The sequence below is a fragment of the Agelaius phoeniceus genome, chromosome 1 (genome assembly GCF_051311805.1).
Source record: "Agelaius phoeniceus isolate bAgePho1 chromosome 1, bAgePho1.hap1, whole genome shotgun sequence".
NCBI lineage: Eukaryota > Metazoa > Chordata > Aves > Passeriformes > Icteridae > Agelaius > Agelaius phoeniceus.
Window position 1 is genome coordinate 127231553 of NC_135265.1, and position 24953 is coordinate 127256505.

Below are 24953 nucleotides of genomic sequence, written 5' to 3' on the forward strand. Positions count from 1 at the left end.
TTTGAAATAAAAAAAAAAAAACTGTGAGAGGGGAAATGGAGCAGAATTGTTGGACTTAGTTTTTGATATTGCAGTAGTACTCAAATGAGTAAACCTCAGAAAAATCACCTATAACAACAGAGAGTAATGATGATGATGTACAGAGCACTGGGAACTGAGATGACCTGCATCAGAGCTGAAACATCTTTGGCCCATCTGTGTTTTGAAACCATGCACCAGAGGGTAGCAGATGTCCTTCTACAAAGGGAAATGTGCTACTCCACATAATGTATATGAGGCATTGCTGTCACATGCAAAACTATCATACTTATGCAGGTCGCTATGCACAGGGGCCAACAGATATAGACACGCAATTTACCATAATTAAATCTTATTCAACTTCAATAAAATTGGATAACAGCAGCTACAAGCACAAAGTGTAAAGGACTGCTGGCTCCAAGTGAAAGAATCCTTCAGCTACAAGAAACTGTAGGTACTACTATGCAAACTTCATAGACAATGACTGGGATGATTATGTTATATATGAAATGTAGATAAATATATATAGATATATAGAGAGAGATATATAGATATACAGATATGCACATATATAATAACATATATATATGTTATTATACATATATGTTATTATGTAATATCTTTCTTAGGACATAGCAAGAAACAGCATCTGATGCAAGCAATAAACATACAAAATTAGTTCAAAATTAATACTCTTTGCAGAGACTCTAAAATCATCACAATCTAAATTTAGTTTCAGTAAAATATGTTCACTATGGAGATCCAGGAAAAAGCTCTCCAACTAGTTCTGACACTAAACAGAAATAAAAATTTAAAAAAAAAAAACAACAGAAAATAACAAGAGCACTGACCTGTAGCTGTCTTGCTGCACTTCCTTCTCATCAATCTCTGGTAGCTCAGTCATTTTGCTTCATTGAAATTGTTTGTGGGATTGCCATGTAATGAAATAAAACTTTTCAGTCTGTTTTTCAAGTGGAAAAGGACTGCTGCTGGAAAGAAAAATAAAAAAGAAAACTTAAACATGGAAGGAAAACACCACAAAAGATAGCAATCCTCTCCATAATTTTTATAACTTCACGCAGAACCTCCTGACAGTATTCCAATTTCCTATTTTCAATATACAAAGAAATACCTTGACTTTAACATAAACTTAGTCACTGTTTACACTTGACATCTCAACTAGACAGAAAAAAAATTTCTTCTTGGCTTACTGTTATTTCACAGATGTTGAATTCATATGAATTAATATCTAGTGACAAATGTTGAACCTTTTGAATTGAAAAATTCAGCACAGTCATAATTGTGATAAAGGTCACAATATTAATGGTCCTAATATTGTCTGTCACTTTGACACATCCAAAAACATCAATACATCTTGAAGTACATTTTAGACTTCTTTTTTCTATCTTACCCAATACACACAAAATTGTCTGTTCTAAATTCACAAATAATTTCTATAAAAATAGAGGTTTCAGTGGATATCTTTTTTCAGCAAGACCTAGCTCTACAAACGGACTGATTCATTCCGCACAAGAATTCAATGTAAAATAAACTTCCAAAAAGCCAACAGCAAAAGGTAGTACAATAAACTGCTTCTCCCCAAGAATACACAAAACACAAAAAACAGGTATTTATTATTTTGATTTGCTTGTGCACAGCTGCTCCTTTCATCACGCAGCATAAATATTGGCTGTTCAACACATACCAATACTCTACCTTCCTCCTTCAATTTTTCTCCTGATGTTGAAACATCTGAGAGGTTAATTTTGGCATGTTTTGGTCCCTTGAAATGCACCTCATGTAATCCCTGTCCCTTTCCATATAGTCACTAAATTTCCCAATTTTCTGCTTTTTCTTTCTATAATTACATTTCCTTTGACGGTATCTCCATTCCAGAGTGTTTGTAAGCCCTTCTCTCCTCTTTCCAAGATTTCAAGGGGGATCAAATGGGCAAGTTTTGGTCCATGTCCCTGCCATCCAAGGCATCCCATAGCATACAATAGCTGTCACCTTGGGGAAGATTTTGTTATTCTCTTTAAGTATCCATGCCATGTCCCCAGTATCTAGCCTTCAAAGTTGTGTCTTCCTCCGTGATTTTTTTTCCCCATGCTTTTGCAGCATCTGTGAGGTTGGTTTTGACAAATTTTCGTCCTTTGCACTGCACTTCATTTCCTCCAAGATCATTTTCTTTCACTTCTTTCACAAAGGGAATCAAAATTTTGTGAAACTAAAAAGAAAGACGTACAAAAACTCGGGAAAAGAAATAGGATGAAATTAAATGTGATTGAAAAAAAAACAAAAAAAAATGGAAATTGAGAAATTTCATGACTACAGGAAAAGGGTCAGGTAGGAAATGAGGTGCAGTGCAAAATACCAAAACATGCCAAAACTAAACTCAAGGATGTTGCAAAAGCAGGGGAAAAATCAAGGAGAAAGACACAACTTGGAGGGGAAGATATCAGGGACACGGCATGGATATTAAAAAAAAAAATTAAAAATTTCCTAAAGTCAAAAGCCATGAAAAGGCCTGTATGCCATCAAGTGTAGGGATATGAACCAAAGATTGCTAAAACTGATTCCCTTTGAAGTCTGAAAGTGAAAAGAAAGCCTTACAACCACTCTGGAGATATGATCAAATGAAATGCAATTGAAAAAAACACCAAAATCCCGAAAATCAGGACCCTTCGTAACTACAAGAAAATGGACCGGGATTACATCTAGTGCAGTGCAAAGGACCAAAAGAGGCCAAAACTAACCTCACAGATGTTGCAAAAGCAGGGGAAAAAAATCAAGGAGGAAGACACAACTTGGAGGGGAATATATCAGGGACATGCAATGGATACTTAAAATAAAAAAAAACCCTTATATTTTGCCAAAGTGATAGCCATCAAAAGGTATGCCATGCCATCAACTGCAGGCAGAGGGACCACAGCTTTTGATCCCCATTTAAATCGCAAGATTTTGTTTCCCTTCCCAGGGAAGGTAAGATGTTATTTTCTAACTAACATCTAGGAGATGTTATTTTCTAACTAACCTCAGAGATTTTGCAAAAGTGGATGGAGCCGTGCTCTCCTGAAGATATCTGCATATCTTCCTGCTAATGGGAAGTGCTTAATGAAGTCTTTGTTTTGCTATGCTTGTGTGCATGGCTTTTACCTTACCTATTGAACTGTCTTTATTTCAACCCATGAGTCTTCCAACTTCAATGCTTCCAATTCTCTTTCTCATCCCACTTGGTGTTGCTGGGGAGTGAGTGAGCAGGTGTGTGGGGCAGAGGTGCCAGCAGGGGTTAAGCAATTATACACATTAAATGCAAAAGCACATTTTAAAAAACAAAACGGATCTTTAAGTGAAAGAATTATTTTCTTTCCGACCTCCACATTTATTTAACAGCATCGAGGCAATGACATACAGCAAATACACTCTAACTGACATTAAGGTAGATTTAATAGAGCGCAGGCGGAATATCTGCAGCAGATCCACGATCTTGGCTCCAGTGTTGTTTCAGTCTTAGCAGGAGCTTGGTCCTTGTAGACAAAAGATGTTCATGACCAGTTACATCTCGGCCCGTTGGTGCTGGTATTGCCCTGTTTATACCAACTCCTATTTACTGCCAAACTTCACCTTTGGCTGTTGCCAGGTTTCTCCCAGACTTGTTTCCCGTCTGAGCCGGCACTGGAGCCCTCTGAGGGTGGCGCGGCCACTGTCGCTGTGCCCAGCCCGTGCAGGTGACGCTCAGCGGGCGGGCAGCGCGGGGAGCGCCCCTGTGCCTGTGCCGCAGCCCCGCCGCTCTCTCCCCGCAGGCCAAGGGCTCAGGGAACGGGAGCTGCCGCCGCCCTCCCGTGCGAAGGGCGCGGGTGCCCCCGAGCGGCTCCTCAGCCGGGAGCTCGCAGCAGTGATGGACCAGCACTACCCACTGGCAGGGGAACGGCTTTTTAAGTGACAGTTTTTACAGCATTCTTCTAATTAGGAGTATGAATATTATTTTGAGTCGGTAGTTTTTCACAATAGCCACCGAGTCACAACAGTATCCAATTGCTCATTCAGCTTATGCTTATGCTTGTGCATCACTTTATAAATTATTCTAAAATATGGGGAAAATTAAACATTCTCACTTCAAAGCCTCTTTCTTGATCCTCTCTATTAATCAAATTTATTTTTGCAGTTATGTACAGACCTGGTTGATGTTACAGTTCCAGATACAAGAATTAAAAATGCTTCATGTTACAGTGGCAAAGTACTGAACTATACTTAATTTAAAAAGGCCCCATAGATCCACATAAAAAAAAAAAACAGTAATATGGGCAAAGATAAAAAACAGTAGTTGTTCAAAATTAGAATAGTGACTCAAAGTAAATGTGAAAAGAATTGCTGATGAAAGATACAACTGCCTTTTTCTTAAAGAATTCAACCTCTTATTAATTGCTGAGTAAATATTTGCATCCCATGTCAGAGACTTCAAACAACTCATTCCCTATAAAAGAAATACAAAAGGAATTTCACCAACAGTTTTATATAGTTTTAACTTTGTCCTGCTTACTCTGGGAAAAATCAGAAAAGCTATGCTCAGCAGTATGTCATATCCCATTTTCCACACTTTTTTTTACACCTTTCTGCATTTCTGCTCAACATACTTGTTAACTGTGCTTCTTTTCTGAAAATCTCTGCAAGGTTCCACAACTGTATCAAGTTACGGATTATTAAAAACTGGAACAGGTGACACCACATTGCAGTCTACCAAGATAGAGAACCACCTTAGAACCATGAGTTCACAAATTTTTTTATTAAAATAACACCAACTTTAAGAAATTGATGCAATGCAAAGAAAAATTAATAGTTTTTAATCCTTATGAAGTATGTAAACTGTATTCCAATCCTGACATGACTGATGTAATACAGGAAATTGTATCCCAGATGAATGTCAAAGTTAAAGACTGGCATGCTGAGCAAGGAAGGTTCTTATTCTTTGCAAGAGTTCCTTCTTTACACTGTCTGGTACCAAAGCTGAAACACAAATAAGAAAGCAAGAAGTAAAAAAAAACCAAAATAAAAAATATGCTAAAACCACACTTTTACAATTGCCATTTCTATTCTTTTATTGTTCTTGCAATTCTGTTAATACCTAAAGTAACTGAAACAACTTGATTTTCACATAGCACATGTATATTTTTCCCATTTAAAATAGGCTAAAATTAGGATCTATTGAGAACAATTTTACTGGTCAGGGTTTGTTTTTTGGTTTTTTTTGCCTATTCATAGTCCAGAAAACTGGCAAGTTTGAGGAAAATGATTATTTAACAGGAAACAGGATATAATCACCAGAATAAGTGTGATTATCCTACCTTTTTTCTTCACAAATTTAAGACCAAAAAAAAAAAAAATCTCAAATCTGGTCTCTAGTAAGGGTCTCAAGCAAGCTATTTTGAATGCCTATTTTTATTTAGAACTTAATGAAGTTTCTACCACTAACATCAAACCCTGCTAGAGAGCCTGAGAGGATCAATATAAAGAGGACTGCAGTTTTCTTTAAGTGATTTAATTATTTTGTATTTGTATGCTATGTCCTTTACTCTTCCCATTCCACTAGAACTGTTAGTTCTGATTTTCCATCTTAAAAGATTTGGAATTTTAAAACATCTGTGTTGCATACAGAACTTGGGACCATTAAGTCAATTATAAAAATGAACATAGACAAGACTAAATAATCTGCAAAAGTAATCTGAAGGCTGCTACACAATAAAAATTCCCATGTTTCATTGGTTGTTAATATTAAGCTACTAACATTTTATTTGTAGGTAATATCAAGCTATTAACATTTTTTCCTTGAATCCAACACAGACAAGCTCATGATGCTGCTTTCAAAATACTGATGAAATAGAGGTAGGTATGTTTGTTGATGTGCTACTCCATCCACATTTGCATTTTCTTACCTCTGCCTTTGGGAGTGATTTCTGCCACCAAATCATCAACAGTAACATGTTCTAATCCTTTTTCTTTAATGACATCTGGGGAAGACCAAGACCAATACTTTAAGTCTTTTAATCCATTCATAAAATGACAAAACCTGTTGTCATGGTTTGACCCTGGTGCAATGCCAGTGCCCCCATGAAAATACATTCTCCCTGGTGTCTACTGTGAGATGTGACCAGGAATAGAGCAAAGCAGGCTCCAGCTTAGGAATAGAAGGAAAAAAAAAAACTTTATTAACTTAACAATATATAAAAGAAACACACAGAACTCAGAATGAAAACCTTCCATTAACATTCCTCCTCCCCCCACCAAATTTCCAATACATCCACCCCTCAGATCACCAACTCTCAGTCCATCACCACCCTTTAGATAACCAATTCTCAGTTCATCAAGGAGTGAGGAGTCCCTCTTGTGCCATAGGCTTCCCCTGGAAACACAGCTGAGACCTCTTGTGTTTCCTGTCACTCGTGGCACCGCCCGGAGGTCATTTGCCATCGTGACATCTTCCTTCCATGCTCAATGCTCTCACCACTGCCCAGGGACCAGAGCTGCTTCTAGGGTTCCCCTTTTAAGGATGCTTTGCTTAGTTCCAAAAAAAAGCACAGTCTCTCACTTTCGGGACACCTGTCCCCCCCAAATTCACCCCCTGGGGCCGAGGGGTCTCAAGAACAGAGATCTTCTCCTCCACTGAAGATCGAAGGCACCAACCACCGCTCTCCTCGCCCCTTGTCTCTGTTCATGCACTCCCATAGCATCACTGCACTCTCTTGGTTCCAAGCCATTGCCTCCCCCTAAATGCAGTCTCTCTGTCACAGGAAAAAAATGGTTCTGTCCATGGCTATACAAGACAAGTCCAGCCAAAGGCTACTCCATCACCTCCTCCCACCCAAGATTCTTCTCCACTTCTCTCGTAGCCCATTTCCTCTTATCTCATCTCTATCTGTCTTCTCATTCAGCTCCAAGAGGATCAGCATTTGTAAGATTTCCATCAACCAAGAAAAGTGTTAAAAATCTGAGGCTCTGTCTGTCCAGAACTCCGATGGCTGCCCTGCCGGGCACCTTCTCGCCGTACCCCCCCCTTCTTCTCAGCCAGCCGTGCTATCAAATTTCAAGGTGGCACAGGCACAGACACCGTCTCTCTCTCTCTCTGTCTCCTGGGGGGGATGGCTGCCCGATGACTCTCCAATGTTCCTCCACCCTTCCATCCTCAGGGGCCTTCACCTCCCCTCTCTGTCCGAGGCCCTACCTCACCCGGCCGCATGGCTTCCCCTCTCCCATCCAGCCGCAGCTGGGCAGGGGAGCTCTGGCCTCTTTCACCACTGGAACCCAAGAGAAAGCTTTCCTGGGAGTTCTCTGCTTTTAACCCCCCGTGTTCTCAGAGGCGTATCCAAGTCTTCAGTGGCCACAACAGGTGCCAATATTCAAATCTGAGCACCTACTGGTTTGACCACAGCATCCCAAAAAACTCACTTCCTCTCAAACCAGGACACCTGTGCTGGTGATTAAGAGACAAAACCTGCCTACATGGTCATGGGAGAATATGAAGAATATGAGACCTAAATATAGGTTATTAGCTCAGTACCTACTGCACTGTACAGTGGATTTTAGTCTCTCATGCCATAGATTTAAGGATGGGAACCTGTCACTGCTGATGCATCTTGATCAGCTCACATTTTAAAAACAAACATGAAATTGTTTTATCTCATCTGAGCATTACCAGATGTGCCTGTTACTAGAGTGTTGGAGCAGTTCACAAGCTGGCTCACTTATCTCTTAAAACATATTATTTACACAGTAGTAAGAAAGGTGCAACTGGAAAAACACTTTGGAACATACAGTAAGTAAGAGCACAGACAGTAAATCCTTACTATTCTTCCAACTGGTTTAAACAAGATTTCAGTACATATTTCAGCCAAGCCAAAAAGTATGTCAGAGAAAAAGGAATAAATCTATAGGAAAATAAATGCTATTATTAATACACATCAGTATGTTTCATCAGTATGAAACAACTGTTTACTTATGGTGCCTTGCACACTACTGAAAAATGCAGAAATCAAGGCTGAGAAGTAATCTCAGTTCAGTAGCATGTTTAAACATAAATGTCAAGTTGCCAGGGATACATTCTTCTTGCCCAGGCCTTGTTTAAACTGTCAGTAAAGCCTTCATCTGGGACTTTTATGTATCCAGAATCTCAGCTGACTACAAAGGAAATTAATTAATTGACCACTGTTACCTTTGCAATGTGCCTTCAACTGATCCTTCCAGCCACATTCAATTAACTTGGCTCTCAGCAACTCTTTAAGGCTGTTAAAACAATATAAAACTTGTTAGAACAGCAAACATTCCTGACAGCTGAAATATGCTCCAGTATGAAAGTCAGGCCTACAATTACTACCCAAGAGGTCCCAGAGCAGCAGCAGAAATGGCTGAACAGCAGGTGAATCCAAAATTAACTCACAGAATTGCTTCAGGCAATGTTGATGCTGCAGCCACAGAAAAAAAAATAGAAGCCCTTAAATTACTCTACCTGACTCAGTCTACTGTGGTAGCAGATATATGCAGACTTTCAAAGTTGGAGTATTTCAGCTGAAAAATAGTCTTGAAAATAAGTAAAACCTTCTCCCTCACCTTTCAGGAAGAATTCTGCTCTACTCAACTGCAGGTTTATCTCCCCAGTTACACATAATCTTGTTCTGGGTGAAAATGAAGGATCCTATATCTTAAGTTTCCTAAGCATGGTTAGCTATGTAAGCTTAAGCAACAAGAATTCAGGCGTTACTGGAAAAGACACAACAATCTGCCACAATAAAGCATCTACTCTGTATAGCAAAACAGAATATTGAAAGTTACGTAAAAAAGTGAAAATTAGTAGTGAAAAAACAGAAGAAGGGAAAATGAAAGTAAGATATGATAAATAACTTTAGTATCTTTTACCCTTTTCTCCATTAGCTAGGAAGCCTGTTTATCTTGTACAATCCTAAGTAACTCTAGCAAAACCCTGTTTTTATGAATGAAAGGATTGTAGCAAGGGGCTGAACAGTGTAGGTCTAATCCCTTTTACTCAGTGAATTGTGTAGAGGGCAGATGAACTGATGACAAAAAGCAGAGTAAGAACACAGGTGAAATTGGCTGCCTCTGGATACTTCTCAGTTCAAGAAATCTAAGTTCTCTGCCTCTGATCATAGTACAGCTCTGATAAAGCCTGTTTATAAGACAGCTTTTGACATCCTGATAAAACCTTTCCTATTCTTAAATTAGCATAAAATAGATCTCAATAGCATTTCAATAAATTGCTTGCTTTTCTCAAGCTCTGTGCAATCTTCAAGGGGATGGTCACAACCAGGAAAGATGTAGAGATACCATGTCAGGCTACAAAAGGTTACACCAGGCACAAGGCTATGCCATGACCCAGGAAAAAATTTCTTCTCATACAGGTCTTTAAAAATGAAGGAAATAGAGCTTTTGGTGCATGGTGTTGCAAGCACAGTGAAACGATGAGGAGGTAAATGTCATAAGCTCTCTAGTGATATGTAGATATAACATCAATAAAACAGACTGAAGAGACAACAATAGGCCAAAAAATTTGTGCAATTTACTTGTTTGCCTTGGTCGGGATCTCTACAATGACTTGCACAAGCACTCCTTTATGTATTGTGCAATATATTGCTTTACTTAATAAGAGAAGAGCTAGAAACATAAGAAAAACTTAAAAGCAAAAAGGAAAGTTTTGTTTCCTTCTCCTTATCAGGAAATAACAAGATTTAGCTACAGCAAATTGAATGGAAGGATGATTCTTACATGAATCTAGGGCATTCCAACACAAAATACCTGCATAAGAGAAAGCTTTAGAGTTCATAAACCAATTACCCATCCTTTATCTCCCCACTATCTCTTTTCAAGTGGAAAACTAAAATAAAACTGTTCAAAAGGCATTTTTTAAAATAGCTTATATAACTCTCAAGACTTTCATGTGCAAGCACTTAAAGAATTTAGAATTGAGTTTACTTTATGGAGTTTATTGTACTTCTAGGTATAGTGCAGTCTTGTTGTATTTAAAGCCTCTCACCGGCAGGGAGTAGGAATTCAACTTACCGCTCTCGCTCTCCTGTTTCGATTAGCTTTTGGTTAATGGTTGCTCTCATCTGCGCATCTTTATTCATTTTGGAAATCTAGGTTTTCCACAAACCTACACAGAGCAAAGCAGAGTTTCGACAAATGCTGGTGTCATTCACTCAACAAAATAAAAAAGTGACCAAAACAGAATGACATGCAGTGTTCCGTCCACTGACACACCCCCGAGGTTAATGACCGGAGCACCAGTGTGTGACCGGCTCAGGGGCGAGCTGGGCACGGCACCCACCCGGCTGCCCGAGCGCCGGGCACGGCAGCTCATCGGGCCGCCTGCGCGGGCACGGCCCACCCTGTCCGGGCGCGGCCTCTCCGCAGCCCGGCCCTCCCACCCGGCGCCCCCGGCGTTCGGCCCGCCCAGCGGCGCCCCGGAGCGAGGGAGCGGCGCGGGGAAGGCCCGGCCCGGTTCGCTCCCGGTTCGCTCCCGGCTCACCGCCCGCCGCAGCCCCGCCGGTCCGTGCAGCAAAGGCGGAGCCGCCTGCAGGACGCACCATGCGCCGCCAGCCCCACCGCTCCTGGGCGCGGGTTCCGCCGGGAAATGTAGTACAGGCTCGGCGACTACAGCTCCCGGCGCGCCCCGGGCGCACGGCTGCCTCCTGGCCCGGACTACGACTCCCAGCATGCACTCCGGCGGCCGGGCGCCCGCGCACCCTCTTCCCGTGGTGCTCCGCGGCCGCTGCCGCGCGTTCCCCGCGGGCCCGCGGAGTTGCCGGCGCTTCCCGAAGTTTTCCCGGAGCTGCGGGATGGCGGGCGCCGCCCACTGCTCCCTGCAGGCCAAGCGCCTGCTGCTGGACCCCAAGTTCGAGGGATACAAGCTGTCGCTGGAGCCGCTGGCCTGCTACCAGCTGGGGCTGGACGCGGGTGAGGAGCGGGCGCGGGGTTGATCCCGCCGGGCATCCCTCGGGCAGCGCGGGGGATGGATCCCGCCGCCTTTCCCTTCGTCCCCTCGCGGTGCTCCGCGGCCTTCGGTGCAGGGTGCCCGGGCTGGGGACAGCCCGGCCCGCAGCACCGGGAGTCCCGCGCCTCTCGGACGGCGGGGGTTTCAGAGATCGAGCGCTTCGTCTCGGCTTTTCCCGGTATAATTGCTGCAGTTGGCCAGGGGTGTCCGGCGTCCTCCCCGCCCGGTGGCTTCGTGGTGGACTGAGGTGTCTGACTTGTCAGACCTCTGCCTTAGCCTGCCCCTGGTGCGCTTAGTTCCTAAATGAGTAAGGAAACTGTGTCCTAAATCTGCTCTTGCTTGTGCGGGCAAGGTGAGGCCAAATGCCCAGCTGAGGTGGTTCCCAGCGGAGTGTGAACGGAGCACATGCGATTTAAAGAAACACGCATGAAATTAACGTCTTGTACAAACTTCAGCAAATTAGCTGTTTTTCTTTCTTACTCTGCCCAGAGTTGAGAGGTGAATCTTCATGTCATGCATTCCACGCCCTGCTTTCTCTGCCAAGCATCGTTAGTGTTTGAGATGCTGGTCCATTAACACGCTAATTCTCTGAGGAGTACATTAGCACAAAGTCCTGTTGGATATGTGCCTACAATCTTAGCCATGCCCTGAAATATCTCAGCACTCTACGTTTACTGATTTGAGAAATTCAGGTCTTTTTGTAAGGTGGGTGAATTAGTTTGGCTTTCTTTGTAAAGCTGAGACAGTAGACACAGTTTGTGCGGATTAATCTCAGTCTTTATATACTTACTGAACAATATATCTGTCTCCAGAGTGACACATTACATGCTACTTTAGTTTTGTGTAGAACATACTCTATTTGTGGTAGATCAGAACGTTGTGTTTGCCATGCTGAGTTGTCAGCAGCAGGAAGGAAGTTTTTAGGTAACTTTTGTATTGAAGGCTAAGTGAATGAGATTGTATCTGTGGTAGGACTGCAAAATTTAATGAGTAACATTTTTACTGTAAGACTGCTTTAGGTGTCACCTTTCAAAAGACAGCCCAAATGCAGGTGAGTGGGTGTATGTTATGATTTTGCTGCAGTTTTGTCAGAGAGAGTAGCAGCATAGCATTGGTGCACTCCCTGAGTTTGTCTCTTATTTGCTGTTCTGCCTATGGTCAAGCAAACTTTGTGGTTCTTGGATAGTCAGTTGTGCACCTGTTCTAAATAGGTGAGGATTATAGATCTTCATTAAAATACATGAACAATGGAGTTGCTAATGGAGAAATGGATCTACTCAGTTCTTGTCCCTTTAGATACTTTACATAATGGTTACAGTAACTGTGTAAGCATGTAATAGAGGATTGATATGTGTGACTGTGTTCTTTTCTTTCCCCACTTCCCACAGCACAAAGACCCTGACTCATTTCAGTCTAACTTACTCAACTGTGCTACAGTCACTAATACTAACTCATATTTTCTGTTCTGTGTGTGCATATGTAGATATAGATACTGGTCCTCTAAAGAGTGGAAAGCTTTTATTGTTGTTCTTGTGTTTCGGAATTAATAATAGGAAATGTATCAGGCCTTATATCTGTCTTCCAGATGTTTTGATTGCAGCCTGCTCTTCGGCCATATGGCTGCCTCCTTCTCCTTGCTGGTTTTCTTTTGTGTCCTTCAAGGCAGTTTACTCACAGTGCAGAAGTATTCTGTACCTGACTTTTGTATTTCCCAGTGTCAGTGGTCTACACATGTGTTAGGTTTAGGGTATCCTTCCAAAATTTGATTTTTGTGTTGTGCAGGAGTGATGGGTTGAGTTGTAGAGACTGTGGATCATGTGTAGATTGTGGCTTTTTCAAATTACTGTGTGGGAGAAGAAGCCAGTACTGTGTGGGAAGGCCAAGAACTTCTGCTTTCCAGCACACTTGTATCCAGATTCAAAGCCTCTAGAACATGATTAAGAGCTTGGTAGTTTCTGGGTTATTAAATAAATATTTGTCACTGTGTGAAGAATTTGATTTAATTTCCTCAAAATGGGACTGAGTGCAATAGCTGAAAAAAAAGTAAAACGTTGAGGAACACTGTCAGTACAATTATTTCTGATTTTATTCACAACTGTTTGCAAAAATAATGTAGTAGAATCTGGAAGATTAATGTAAAAAGGTGGTTGATTTTTTGTTTTACAGAAAAAGATTTAATGAGTGTTTGTCTCAAATGACCTGAGATTTGTAGTTCTGCTTGGGTGGCATCCCAAATTTGGTGGCAGTTAAGAGGAATATGTGAGTTTTAGAGTACTTGGAATACATGACAATAAAAAGAAATAAGTGCTTGTTCTTAAGTAGAAGTGAGTTTTAACTCAGCTGTATTTGAAGAGTTTATTATCTATTTTCATGAATTTCACTGCTAGCTATAAAATAAAATTACCAAAAAATTACCCTGTGGAATTGATGCAGTCTTCAGCCTCTGGAGCAGGTGGATAAAAGCATGTGGTGTTGTGTGACAGCTTGTGATGGTTGTCATGTTCCTGAGGACTACAGTGAGCCTCATTTTCTGACCATCATGTAAAACCTAGTGTTCAGTTCTAATATGCCTTCAACTGGTTGACTATGGTTGCCAGGAATTTGCTGTGGTCAGATATGCAACTGACATTTTAAGAAACAATTTATTTATTAGATCTATTAAATCACCTGAGAAGGTGATTTTCTAATAAATTTCTAAAAATGTATGGTCACAGTGAAGAAGAATGGGGGAAGTATGATACCGTCCCTTCTCTTTTAAATACTATGATTTGCATGTTCTTCTTTTATTTCTTCCTTATTCCAACCAAATCTGTCCTAGTTAATGCTAAACTGTCACAGTCATTTGTTTTCTCATCTCTTCTCCTGGTAATGTATTTCACCTAGTAATGAGTCCTATATTATTATGCTTTTAATTCCTAGCTCTTCACTGTACATTTTGTCTTTCTCCTTATTTTTTAAAGTTTATTTCCATAATTTATTTTCAAATGTTTCCTTGCACTGAGTTTTGTAATGCCTTTTTTTTAAATCACCTAACGTTTAGGAGGGATGAATGAGGATCTTGGTTGTAGTTATCTCTTCTGCCCTAATCCGAGCTCAGCAGAGTCCAAATCAGAGATTGTGGGGCAAGTCCTTGTCTCCAGCAAGGAACATGTCCAAGTTGCATAACATTTTTAAGGGATTGAGACTATTGCTGCTTACTGGCTAGATGTCTCATAATTCCTTTTCCTTTCCAGAGGCTTGGAATTTATTCAGATGGATGTGGATGTCCCTGATCCCTTTCCTCTCTATCTTGTCTGTTTGGCAGGACCATTGTACCTGTAATTTAGTAGTGGATGTTTTTCAGTATAGCTACAGCAGGAAGGCAGAGTAAACATTTGCTCAGAGATGGAGCTGCTGATGCAAGCCAGGAGCATGTACAGAGACTGCATTCCTTTGATCATGTGCATTTATCAGTTTTCTCACTTTTTTTGAAAAATGGTGGTAATACATGCTGCTTAGAAGGCCTGCTTCAGTGAAAACTTGCTCATTAGTAGTGCTACATGGAAAACAGGCTTGTGACTTTTCATGAAGCAAAAGGCACTGGTATGTTTCAAACATTTACAGAGATTTTCATTTGCATTTTCCATTTGCATTTGAAAATTTAAATATAAAAAGTGTTTAAATTAACGTATGGGAAATAGTAAGAAATTGTGAGCTTTTTCAGACATTTGCAGGTGTAATTCACAGAAGTTTAGGTCTCAGGCACATATTTCCTCAACATCGAGATGCTGCCTTTACCAATAAAAACATGGTTTTTATAATTAAAAGAAAAAGCGTTAATGCAGGGTTAGAAGGGTCTTTGAATGCTGATACTATAAAATAAATTATCTCTTCCACTAATGGACCAGTGTGTCTGCAATACAAAATTGCTTCCACTGGATGGCATTGCAAAACAAGGCATGACATACAAGCATATAATATTTGATAGCACAGAATGTGCTGGTATAATTAGTTTGCATATTTTGCAATTTTGTGAAGTTGCTTTGGTGTATTCAGGGAAACATATAAAAATAGAGGGGCTGTTTCAGGGTTGTTCCTCATCCTTTTTTTCTCTATGTTTCTTTTTTCCCCCCCAGTTCTGCTTCATAGTGTTTGGTGGCAGATGTAAGACCTCTCTATTCATTTAAAGTATAAGTTTCTTGATTGAGTGTTCTTTATTCAGAGCAGATGTTGGTTTTTTTTTTTGCATTGCAGACTAGCAATTATAATAATATCTAGCTAGAGATCTTATAGTAACAGGTTAGGGATGTGTTACTTCTGTTGATTCTTATGAATTACTTTGTATTTAATGCTTTTGCTTTTAAGTAAAGCATTGCGAGTGCAAATCTTTTCTTTAATTATGTTTAAACGATTTTGAGTCAAATTATTTAAATTATTTCTTTTAAAGCATAGAACTAGTAGAGATAAATACAATTCTAGAAAAGTAGCATAGTTTTCTTTATACTGGTCCAAAATATCCTATGCAACTAGGTTTGTTGGGAATTAATGTGGAAAGCTGAGATTTAGTTTATACAGTCTGCATACTTGCTTTCTGTTCTGGTATGAATAACCATGTATGAATCAGTGTTGCTGGGTTATCATGGTGCAGGTGTGTTTATCAGAAATTTGAAAGAGACCATTTGTCATTCCATTGAATAGCTGCCATTGACTGCTGCTTCTTAATTGAACCCAAACAGACTAGTGAACCCATTGAGACTGGTGCATTAGTCTGACTCTTAAAAATCACATAAACGAAAAAAAAAAACCAAAAAAAAAAAAACCAACCTGGAAAAAAATTAAAAACCGTAAAGTAAACCCAAACCAAACAACAAATCGGAAAAAAATCTTGACTGAACAACTAAATTAAAACTCATAGAACTGTGTAACTGTGAGACTGAATAAGGTGGTGATCTGATTGAAGTATTTCTTCTTCTTCTTCTTCTCCATTTATATTAACTTACCTTTCTCTGAATTTACTTTATTAAAAGTCTCTGTTTCTTTTCTCCTTTATTCTATTGGTTTTCTCTTTTTTTGAAAGACCATCAAGAAACCTTGAATCTTGTAGGCTGTAGAAAGGAAAGGCATGAATGAATTTCCCCCTAGTGTAGAATCTTCTATAAACTATCTAAGCACATGGTATGTGATAGCAGATGGCAGATTTCACTTGGTCACAGTATGGTTTTCAATTAATGGAGAATGGCATAGGTTCTTTAATTGCTTCATCTTGGCAGAGCTATACATATGTATAACACAGTCTGAAAGCAGTTGACTGCCTCATTTGAAGTGTTTCATGACAAGACAATACATATTTGTCAGATGTCCTAATTTCAAATCACCTGTGTATTGTATAGTTTCTGACTTCTGTTTATGGAATTAATTACATATGGCAATAATACAAGGGATTTGGATCTCCTATTCCTGACCCCTTTTATTATTCAGGGCTTATCAGAACTACAGTCTAGAAAAATAAAGGACAGAGAGTTCATGTTCTTCCAGATTTTATAAAGTTTATCACCTTGCGATCAGCTAATCAATAGTTTATTGTTCCAAGAATCTTGGCCAAAAATTGTACATTTACTTTAGGAATCATCTAGTTTGGAGTATTTGGACTGTTTTTAGTTACAGTTCTGACAGGAACAACATAACTAGGGGAGTAGGGAGTGAGAAGTGGAGAAAGGAAGCCTTACCATTTCAGGGGGGTTGTGCTAAAAAAATCTTTACATGTTTCTGCATGTATATTCTAATTTCATAGGATCAACTATACAAGAAGTAGATTATATGTGCTTTGTTTCACTGATAATATGAGATTATATGTGCTTGGTTTCACTGATAATAATTATCCTGGATTATATTTGGTTTGGCCTTTAATTGTTTACAAAACATTCATGTCATCTCTTGTTGTGTTGGGAAAAATATCTCTGTGATAATGCTTCATTACACAAACAACTTTAAAATGCATTTTCACAATATATTATAATTTTTACAGTGTAATTTAGAGTAAAACATTCTAATTAATTAAAGTAGGAATTGGAATGGGTAGCAGTCCTTACCATTAAGACAGGTGTATTTTCTTCTCCTTTGTTGATATTCTAGCTTGTTTTGAAGGGCCATCGCTTGTGGAACAGTAATTTGTTAATTGCAGAGGTTCAGAAATCCCTCCTGTGAATAGGAATAATGATTTGATCTGGGTGGAATTAAAACTGCTGGTTTGCAAATATCAACAGTGATTAGGAGACTAATTGCTAATTACGCTGTCATTTTGCAAGCATTTTGTATAGTATGACTGGATTTTTTATTAATCAGGCAGCGTAATCTTGCATAGTTTCCTAAAGCCACTGTTGTGTTAATAGCCAGTGTCTCTGACAGGGTCTGTTCTGAGCCATACAGGGATTATCTGGTTGTTGAGTTTGTGATAGCTGTGCAATGGCACTGGTGGTACTGCCAAATGAGCTGCTCTTTGCAGGAATTGGTATTCTGCCACAGTAAACTGCTTCTGCTGCAGTAGGGTTCAAGGAGATGCTAAAGAAGAGGCAGAAGTCTGAGTGCTGCTGCAGAGAGTTGTGAATGGTGCCTGTTATGGGGTGAGATGGAAGTGAAATACTGGAAATAGATTTTCTCTGTTTCTGAGCAGAAAAAGGAAGAAAGTAGAAGTTGAAAGATTAGGAGCTACAATCTGCTATGAGTAGGATTAGCCTTGAGGTGCATTTCACATACTCTGGGTTTGAGTGCTAATTAATTATCATAGACTGACACTTTACTTGTAACTTCCTAAAGGAGTTTTGTTCAGTGAAGTTCAAAGTAAGTTCCCTGCAGGAAAGCTAAGTATCCTGGGTTGACTATACTGGAGAATGAAATGGAGTTCTGGTCTATCTGAGACTATTTACAGAACAATGTACTAGACCTCTGCTAATGTATTTTGAGGTGTTTGGATTACAGCTGCTGCATCTCTGTAGAGGTGTGGAATAGGAGGAAAAAAGCTGAACATAATTTAAATAAAAACCTGGTTAGTCTTCAACAAATAATCCAGTCCTGATTACTGATAGTTAAGTAGAGGTTTTCTATTTGGAAAAATCTTGCTTAAGTGAATGACTGTAGGTACTGTGCTTCTTGCCTTGAAGAAGATAGTATTCTAGGATACAAGAATGGCTACTGAATAGCCATTCTTTGCAGCCTCTTTCAATTAGAAAAACTTAGTCTGAAATTTTTATGGAATCTTAGACATTTCTGGAAATTTCAGCCTCAGTGAGTGTGCTAAGAACATGGTGGAGGGTTGTTGTTTGTTTGCTTTTGATTTTTGTTGTAATTTCGTTTGGTGGTTTTATTTTTGGGGTTTTTTTGTAATTACTGTGAACTAATTCTGCTTTGTACTGTTTTAATCTTTTGCCTTGCAAGTGTTGGTATAGTAGCTCAGCATTGAAGAGCATGAAATCCATGTGATTATATGGAATATTTCTTTTGGCTGCTGTTTTCCTAGAGTTACTATAGAGCAGACTTTTTTCCCCTTACTGCAATACCAAGTAGGTTTGATGTTGTTGCATGTGTGTAGTTTGTTTCATCCTGTGAAGGTTTTTGATAAATTGGACCTCAACACATGCTGGTGAGAGACAGGGTGGAGGTGTATTGGGTTTGCATGGCAAGGTTTTGTTAACAGGGGGGCTACAAGGGAAGGCTTCTGTGAGAAGCTGCTGGAAGCTTCCCTCGTGTCTGACAGAGCCAATCCCATCCAGCTCCAAGATGGACCTGACACTGGCCAAGGCTGAGCCCATCAGCCATGGTGGTAATGCCTCTGGGGTAGTAAACTGGAAAAGTATAAAAAGCTGCTGCACAAGAACTGCAGCCAGAGAGACGAGTGAGGCTGTGCGAGAGAAACCACTCTGCAGACACCAAGGTCAGTGAGGAAGAAGTGGAAAGAGGTGCTCCTGATGCCAGGGCAGAGAGTCCCCTGTGGTGGAGACCATGGTAATACAGGTGGTCTCCTCCTGCAGCCCATGGAGGCCCCTAGGGGAGCAGAGATGCACCTGCAGCCTGTGAAAGACCCCATGCTGGAGCAGGGGGATGCACCTGACTGTGACTGTGATGGCATGGAAAGCCCATGCTGGAGCAGGCTCCAGGTAGGACCTGTGGTCTCTCATGGGGAGAGGAGTCCACACCACAGCAGGTTTGGTGGCAAGACTTGTGATTCCACTGGGCACCCACGCTGGTGCAGTTTTTCCTGAAGGACTGTGACCTGTCGAAGGGAGCTACTCTGGAGCAGTTTGTGATGAACTGCAGTTCTTTCCACAGGAAAGAACTCACCTTGGAAAAGTTTGTGAAGGATTGTCTCCTGTGGAAAGGACTCCTTGCTGGAGCAGGGGAAGAGAATGAGGAGGAAGGAGAAGCAGAGAGGTGCGATGAACTGACCTCAACCTCCATTCTCTGTCTCCTGTGCCACTGGAGAGGGGAGGACAGAGTGACCAGTGGGAGTGAAGTTGAGCCTGGGAAGAAGGGAGGGTTGGGGGGGAATGTGTTTTAAGATTTAGTTTTATTTCTCTTTACCCTGGTCTGATCGGCAGTAAATTAAACTAATTTCCCCAGCTTGAGTCTGTTTTGCCTGTGACAGTAATAGGTGAATGATCTCTCCTTGTGCTCATCCTCTCTTGTGAGCCTCATGTTTTCTCTTCCCTGTCCAGCTGAGGAGGGAAGTGACATACCAGGTGGCTTTGGTGGGCATCTGGCATCCAGCCAGGGCAAACCCACCACAACAGGCCACTGTAAATGGTAATGGTGATGAGATAATCAAAGCAAATTGCTGCAGTGGCCTTCAGGGTGGATGACTTGCTTTCCAAGTTTAATTTTAAACTATGTATACATAATTTATTTTTCTTCAAATAAAGCATACCTATGGAGTTAAAATGGAAGAATTCTTTTTAAATTATTAGTTTGAATTTTAAATTACTAAATTGTAAATAAATAATTGTTAAAATAGTCTTTCTCTTTTCCCTCCAGCTGTAGCAGAAGTGCAGCTTCGTGATGATCAATATACCCTTGACCACATGCGTGCTTTTGGCATGTATAATTATCTTCACCTTGATTCCTGGTACCAGGATAATGTCTACTATGTTGATCAGTTTGGAAGGGTTATGAATCTGTCAGTGACTCTGGTAAGAATAAAATCTTTTTTTTTAAACCACTGGATTGGGAAAAGATGGGAGCAGATGAGATAGAACATACTGCAAGTAGGATCCAAATGCAAAAATTGGGGGAAGCTATTGCCACGAAGATAGGTGGAAGATATTTCAACAAAAATGCATTTCACCAGGAAGAATAAAAGGATTTTAAGTGAAGTTTCTGACTTCTTTATGTTAATAATATTGCATTAGTGTTGCTACAGTGTGTGTTGCAATAGCCCTGTACCCCTGCTTAAGGGGACAGGAGCACTCAGGAGTTGAAGATGCTTGTGGCCAAAAGGAAAAACAAAAGCCAGAGGGTTCAAAAAAGCTTACAGAGGTTTTTTAGTGAGTTACACATTTGGTATGGAAATTGAAATGTTAGTCCCTGAGCTCCTAGTACAAACACAGAGCAGTGGGCTGATGAGATGTTCAGGGTCCTGGAGCTGCTGCCTGGGCTTGGTGGGGGTACTTGTTTATGGGTCAGTTTCTCCACTTGGAAAATAGGTGACTCACTTTCTACACACATTAGTTATGTGAAGTTTGTTCTTTCAGTCCCTTCTGGAAATAGGTTGGAGGGCTTAGGGGGTCTCTGGTGGTGATATCTTCCCCCTGCAGTCCATGTCCACATCCACTTCTCCACATTGTTCCTATATGCATGTTGTACTGTGCTGTGCTTATCTCTAGGAGCCAGAACAAGGACATTTGTCCCAGAGAAGTGCTGTCTTACCCCTGTCTCCAGCCACATCCTGTTCTTTCTTACAGTGTGTTATTACCAACAAACCTTGGTTGAGTCCACAGCCTATGGCTATCACTGCTGGAGACATACACATTAGCTCTTTTCTTTTAGGCTTCTACATAGTGGTGCATCTGCTTCCATTCTGGGCAAGATGGACATGATGACAAGCTGAAGGAAAGGGAGATGCTTTTTTTCTAGTTGCTTTTCTCTTTCTCCCTGGTATTTCTTGATGTTTGTTTGCTAGCTTGAAAACCCAGTCATTGTATGTATGTTAGAATTAGAAATGCTTAATCTAGACATCATTTGTTGGAGGCAAAAAGATGGTGGTGGCCATGAGGGAAGTTGAAATAGTGTAAGCAAGCTGACCAAGTCTGAAATTTCTGCTTTTATACTGATGGTCCTAAGTAATCAGCAATTCTTTAAGCCATTTTAATGCTTGGGTGGTTTCATTTCCTTTACAAAACTATACTTCCTTTCAGAGAGGGAAGGACATGGTTCTATGGACACCATGTGTCTGGCACATACAGTTGTAGTGCTTGGGCATTAAGAAAGAAAAGACTGTGTGGAAAGGAGGATGCCTATTGTCATACTACCTGAGTTTGACTCGTAACCCTGTCAGACAAAAGAAACCACAAGGCTGTGTGTGGATTTTTGAGAGCATGTGGCTTAGCCTGTGCAAGTAATTTCAATAGAAATTACTAGGTCGGGACTAAACTAAGAAAAATTCTGAAACTGTAGTTTTAGATTTTCAGGAAATAAAGGTTTCCAGAGCATGGTGTAGGGTGAGAACTGAAGGTGCCAAATATTCCTTTCCTTTTCATAGTATATAGCAGTTGGAGACTTTGGCAGACTCTTACTGTTACAAAATAATCTTCTAGGACTTCTTCCAAAACTTTTGAGATCATCTGGATTCCTAGGAGAAACAGCTAAAAGAAAGCCTTAACAGTGGCTTGTCATGATCTCATTTTTTGTTTTATCCTTTGAGGTTGGTTAACCGTGGTTTGCTGCTGGATGCCCACCCAAACACTCTCTCACTCCCCCTATTCAACAAGTTGGCAAGAAAAAATGAGAGAAAAGCTTGTGGGTGAGGATAAAACCAGGGAGATCACTTACCAGTTACCATGATGGGCAAAACAGACTTGACTTTGCGGAAAATTATTTAATTTATTGCCAGTCAGGACTAGTGTAGGATGATGAGAAAGAAGGTCACACAAAGCTTGTACCAGGAACAAGCTCCATTGTTCAGAAACTTGTACTTGCTCCACTGTGTGCTTGAGCAACAGTGTGGATATCTGTCCCCTGTGGGTTTCAGGAGGACAGCCTGCTTTTCCATGGTCTACTCCAAGGGCTGCAGGCAAACCTCTGTTCCACACCATTGGCTTAGCTGCAAGCTCAACTTTCTGCAATGGAGAGTCCAGTGGAGCCAGCTGGAAGTGGCTGTATGTGCACTGGGCAGCCCTGGCCCCTCCTCACTGAGTCCACCCCTGCAGGTCTCCTCTGCCTGCAGAGGGAGGGCAGAGGGCACTAGGTGTGTAAATCTAGTTCTTGGCAGATAAAAGATTTTACAGCAGCCTATAAATTGAGACAAGAAATATCCTTTTCTAGGACCTATTTCAAGGTAATGGCATTTGATTAATATCTGGCAGTCACAAGTTTTGGTTCCACCTGAAGGGGAAAATAAAATTGATTAAGCTGTGAGATAAATAGACACCATCTTGTGTCCTAATACCTGATACTGTTCTGTTTTGTAAAGGAAGCATGTTTGCATATGAATAATTCCTTTGAATTTGTGTTCAGAAACGTCAACAAGGTGTCTCATTACAAATGTGCCCAGCCATATATTAGTCAAATGTATATTAAAAATAGCATTGGTTTTGGACAAGTACAGCTTACAATTAAAATTAATGTCAGTCTTCTTTAAAACAGAAGATGGAACAGGGTGATGAGTTCATCCTAAAATTAGAGTGAAAGGGCACATAGACTTTCTAGCACAACATTATTTCTAGTTCTATTTCTTATTTTGGTTGCAGCTTTGATTCTAATATGACAGTGTGTTGGTTATCATATATCATGAATTATCCCTGCAACTTCGGTGTTTAAAAAGATGTCATCTGTGAAGGAAAAGAAGTGCATATATAACACCTTGCCACTTGCTCAAAATCACACATAATTGAAAAAAGAAAAGTGATCAACACAAGCAGTTCTTCTGTGTTGATGGATGAGTATTCAGGTGGGTTTTTTATACCAGATTGAGGAAATTGTTACTTTTAACTTGGCTGGAAATACTGTATAATAGCTTTAACCTTCTCCTGTTACAGCTGTTGGACTTTTTTCATTAGGTATGCCAACAGCAATCAATACTTTGCTTTAAACACCCAATGGGCAGGGTAGTGACAGGATTACTGACTTGAGATTTTTTAATTGGTCAAGGTTTTTATGCAAATTTGTTGATTGCTTGGTGTTTGTAGCATTCCAGTATAGCTGCAAAACATTCAAAGTTTTCTCCTTAAGCAGTTGGACTTGGTTTCTTGACCTTAAAGTTCTTCTTGCAAAGACAACTTAGTTTCTTTTTATGCTCAGATAAACAAATTGAAAAATTGTGGCAATAGGAACTCTTTCACACCTAATTAAAATCCTTAATGATATATATATTTTCATCTCTTTAATTTCCAATAAGAATTAGCTATGGAATACTGTTTCTGTAACTTTCAGTTAACTTCAATTCAGAACAACTGTTAGTGGCACCAGACACAATGTGGGAATTCTATTTCAAACAAGTCAGAATAAGAAAGCTGACAGAGAACAACAAAATCTTTCACTGTTGTGTTTCATGGTGTTAAATACATGTCTCCTTGTTATTCAGAATGCTGGGTATTCATTCTTTTTTTCAGTTAAAGGGATGTGTCAAATGCCTAGGTATTTTGATGTTTCATAAAAACATAGTCTTGTATTTTTTATTTCTACTTTGTGGGAATTGCCGTATGACTTACAGCTTTTATTTTTTCCTTTCTTTTTTATTCCTTTATTCCTTTCTCATTCCCAGTTATTTCCTTGAAAAAAATGAATTTTTATTTTAAATATTTTATAAAATATCTCATGTTTATACAGTATTGTCATTTAACCCCAGCTGACAACTAAGTACAATGCAGCTACTTGCTCACTGCTGCTCCTCCATCCCCAGTAGGATGGGAAGGAGAACCAGAAAAGGTAAAACCCACAGATTGAGGTAAGAACAGTTTAACAAGTTATATAAAGCAAAATATAATAACAACAAAAGTAATAATTATAGTGAAAGAGAGAGAAATAAACCAAGGGAAAAAAAAAGTGATGGACAATACAGTGATAAGATACACAGGATTTTGACTTTTTTTTTCCTAGGCTCAGTAATCATTGCTAGTTACAATGGAAAACTTTTCTACTTCATAGGAAAAAAATGCCTTTCAGTGAAATCTAAAAATTAAATAAAATATGAGGAAGCCAAAATTTATTGTATCTCATGATTGTGTGATATGTGTTTGGGTTGTGGTTTTGGTTTGTTTGGGTTTTTTCCTTTTAATTCTTTCATTCTCCCTTTCTGAATGTGTTATAAATTAGCAGAAAAGTCCAGGGGGTGTAGGGATACAGCTGACACCACAAACTGACCCTGAATGCTTCTAATAATTAAAAATTTGTGAATTTTCCATTGCAGGTTTCATAATCTTCTTGTAGCACACAGTAATCTCTAATATGAATTTAAGTAGGCCCAAAAGGCAGGCTATCTGTTTGTTATCTGGTCTTTTTTTGCTCTTGCTTATTAAAATGGTACTTACCCAAATGCAGTTTCTCTTGCTTACCTTTCAGCATATGTTAAATGCACATCTGATTTTACTAACATCTGGAAAATAGGAATGTTTTGAAATGCCCTCGAAGGCAGGATTCTTAATAAATGAGGCCACTGCACACTTTGCATGCACAGTGTGCTCTCTCTGTGTTGCATTCACATGCCCAAGTGCAAAGGACTCTTTTGGAGATGGTCCTGTGTATGTCTATTTTTGCC

General features: G+C 40.0%; 2 protein-coding genes across 6 annotated transcripts in view; one reads left to right on the plus strand and one right to left on the minus strand.

The window, feature by feature from the left end:
• Positions 1-4782: 4782 nt before the first annotated feature.
• On the minus strand, positions 4783-10715 carry ENY2 (ENY2 transcription and export complex 2 subunit). Of its 5 annotated transcripts, none has more exons than XM_054631982.2 (5): positions 10608-10715; positions 10081-10174; positions 8222-8292; positions 5949-6023; positions 4783-5022 (listed from the first exon to the last, which is right to left on the minus strand). In XM_054631982.2, exons 2-5 carry the CDS (start codon positions 10146-10148, stop codon positions 4946-4948), a joined length of 291 nt encoding a protein of 96 aa, XP_054487957.1. In that variant the 5' UTR covers positions 10149-10174; positions 10608-10715; the 3' UTR covers positions 4783-4945. The 5 variants fall into 5 exon arrangements, with proteins under 5 accessions (XP_054487957.1, XP_054487941.1, XP_054487964.1 ...); XM_054631966.2 differs by having other exon boundaries at positions 10550-10643; XM_054631989.2 differs by lacking the exon at positions 10608-10715 and adding an exon at positions 10409-10539.
• A 35-nt stretch (positions 10716-10750) lies between these two features.
• The window catches only part of NUDCD1 (NudC domain containing 1), a 37965-nt gene continuing 23762 nt past the window's right edge, over positions 10751-24953 (plus strand). Inside the window, exons 1-2 of the mRNA XM_054630377.2 lie at positions 10751-10977; positions 20018-20172. Coding sequence (XP_054486352.2) covers positions 10860-10977; positions 20018-20172 — 273 coding nt within the window. The 5' untranslated portion in view covers positions 10751-10859. The remainder of the gene's footprint in view (positions 10978-20017; positions 20173-24953) is intronic.

Excerpts from the sequence above, each read along its gene's own strand:
- ENY2 (XM_054631982.2), bottom strand. The coding sequence starts at position 10,148 with ATGAATAAAGATGCGCAGATGAGAGCAACCATTAACCAAAAGCTAATC. Across the intron at positions 6,024-8,221 it reads GTTGAAGGCACATTGCAAAG|ATGTCATTAAAGAAAAAGGA; the intron begins GTAACAGTGGTC and ends GGTCTTCCCCAG. Across the intron at positions 5,023-5,948 it reads AATCACTCCCAAAGGCAGAG|CTTTGGTACCAGACAGTGTA; the intron begins GTAAGAAAATGC and ends TTTGTGTTTCAG.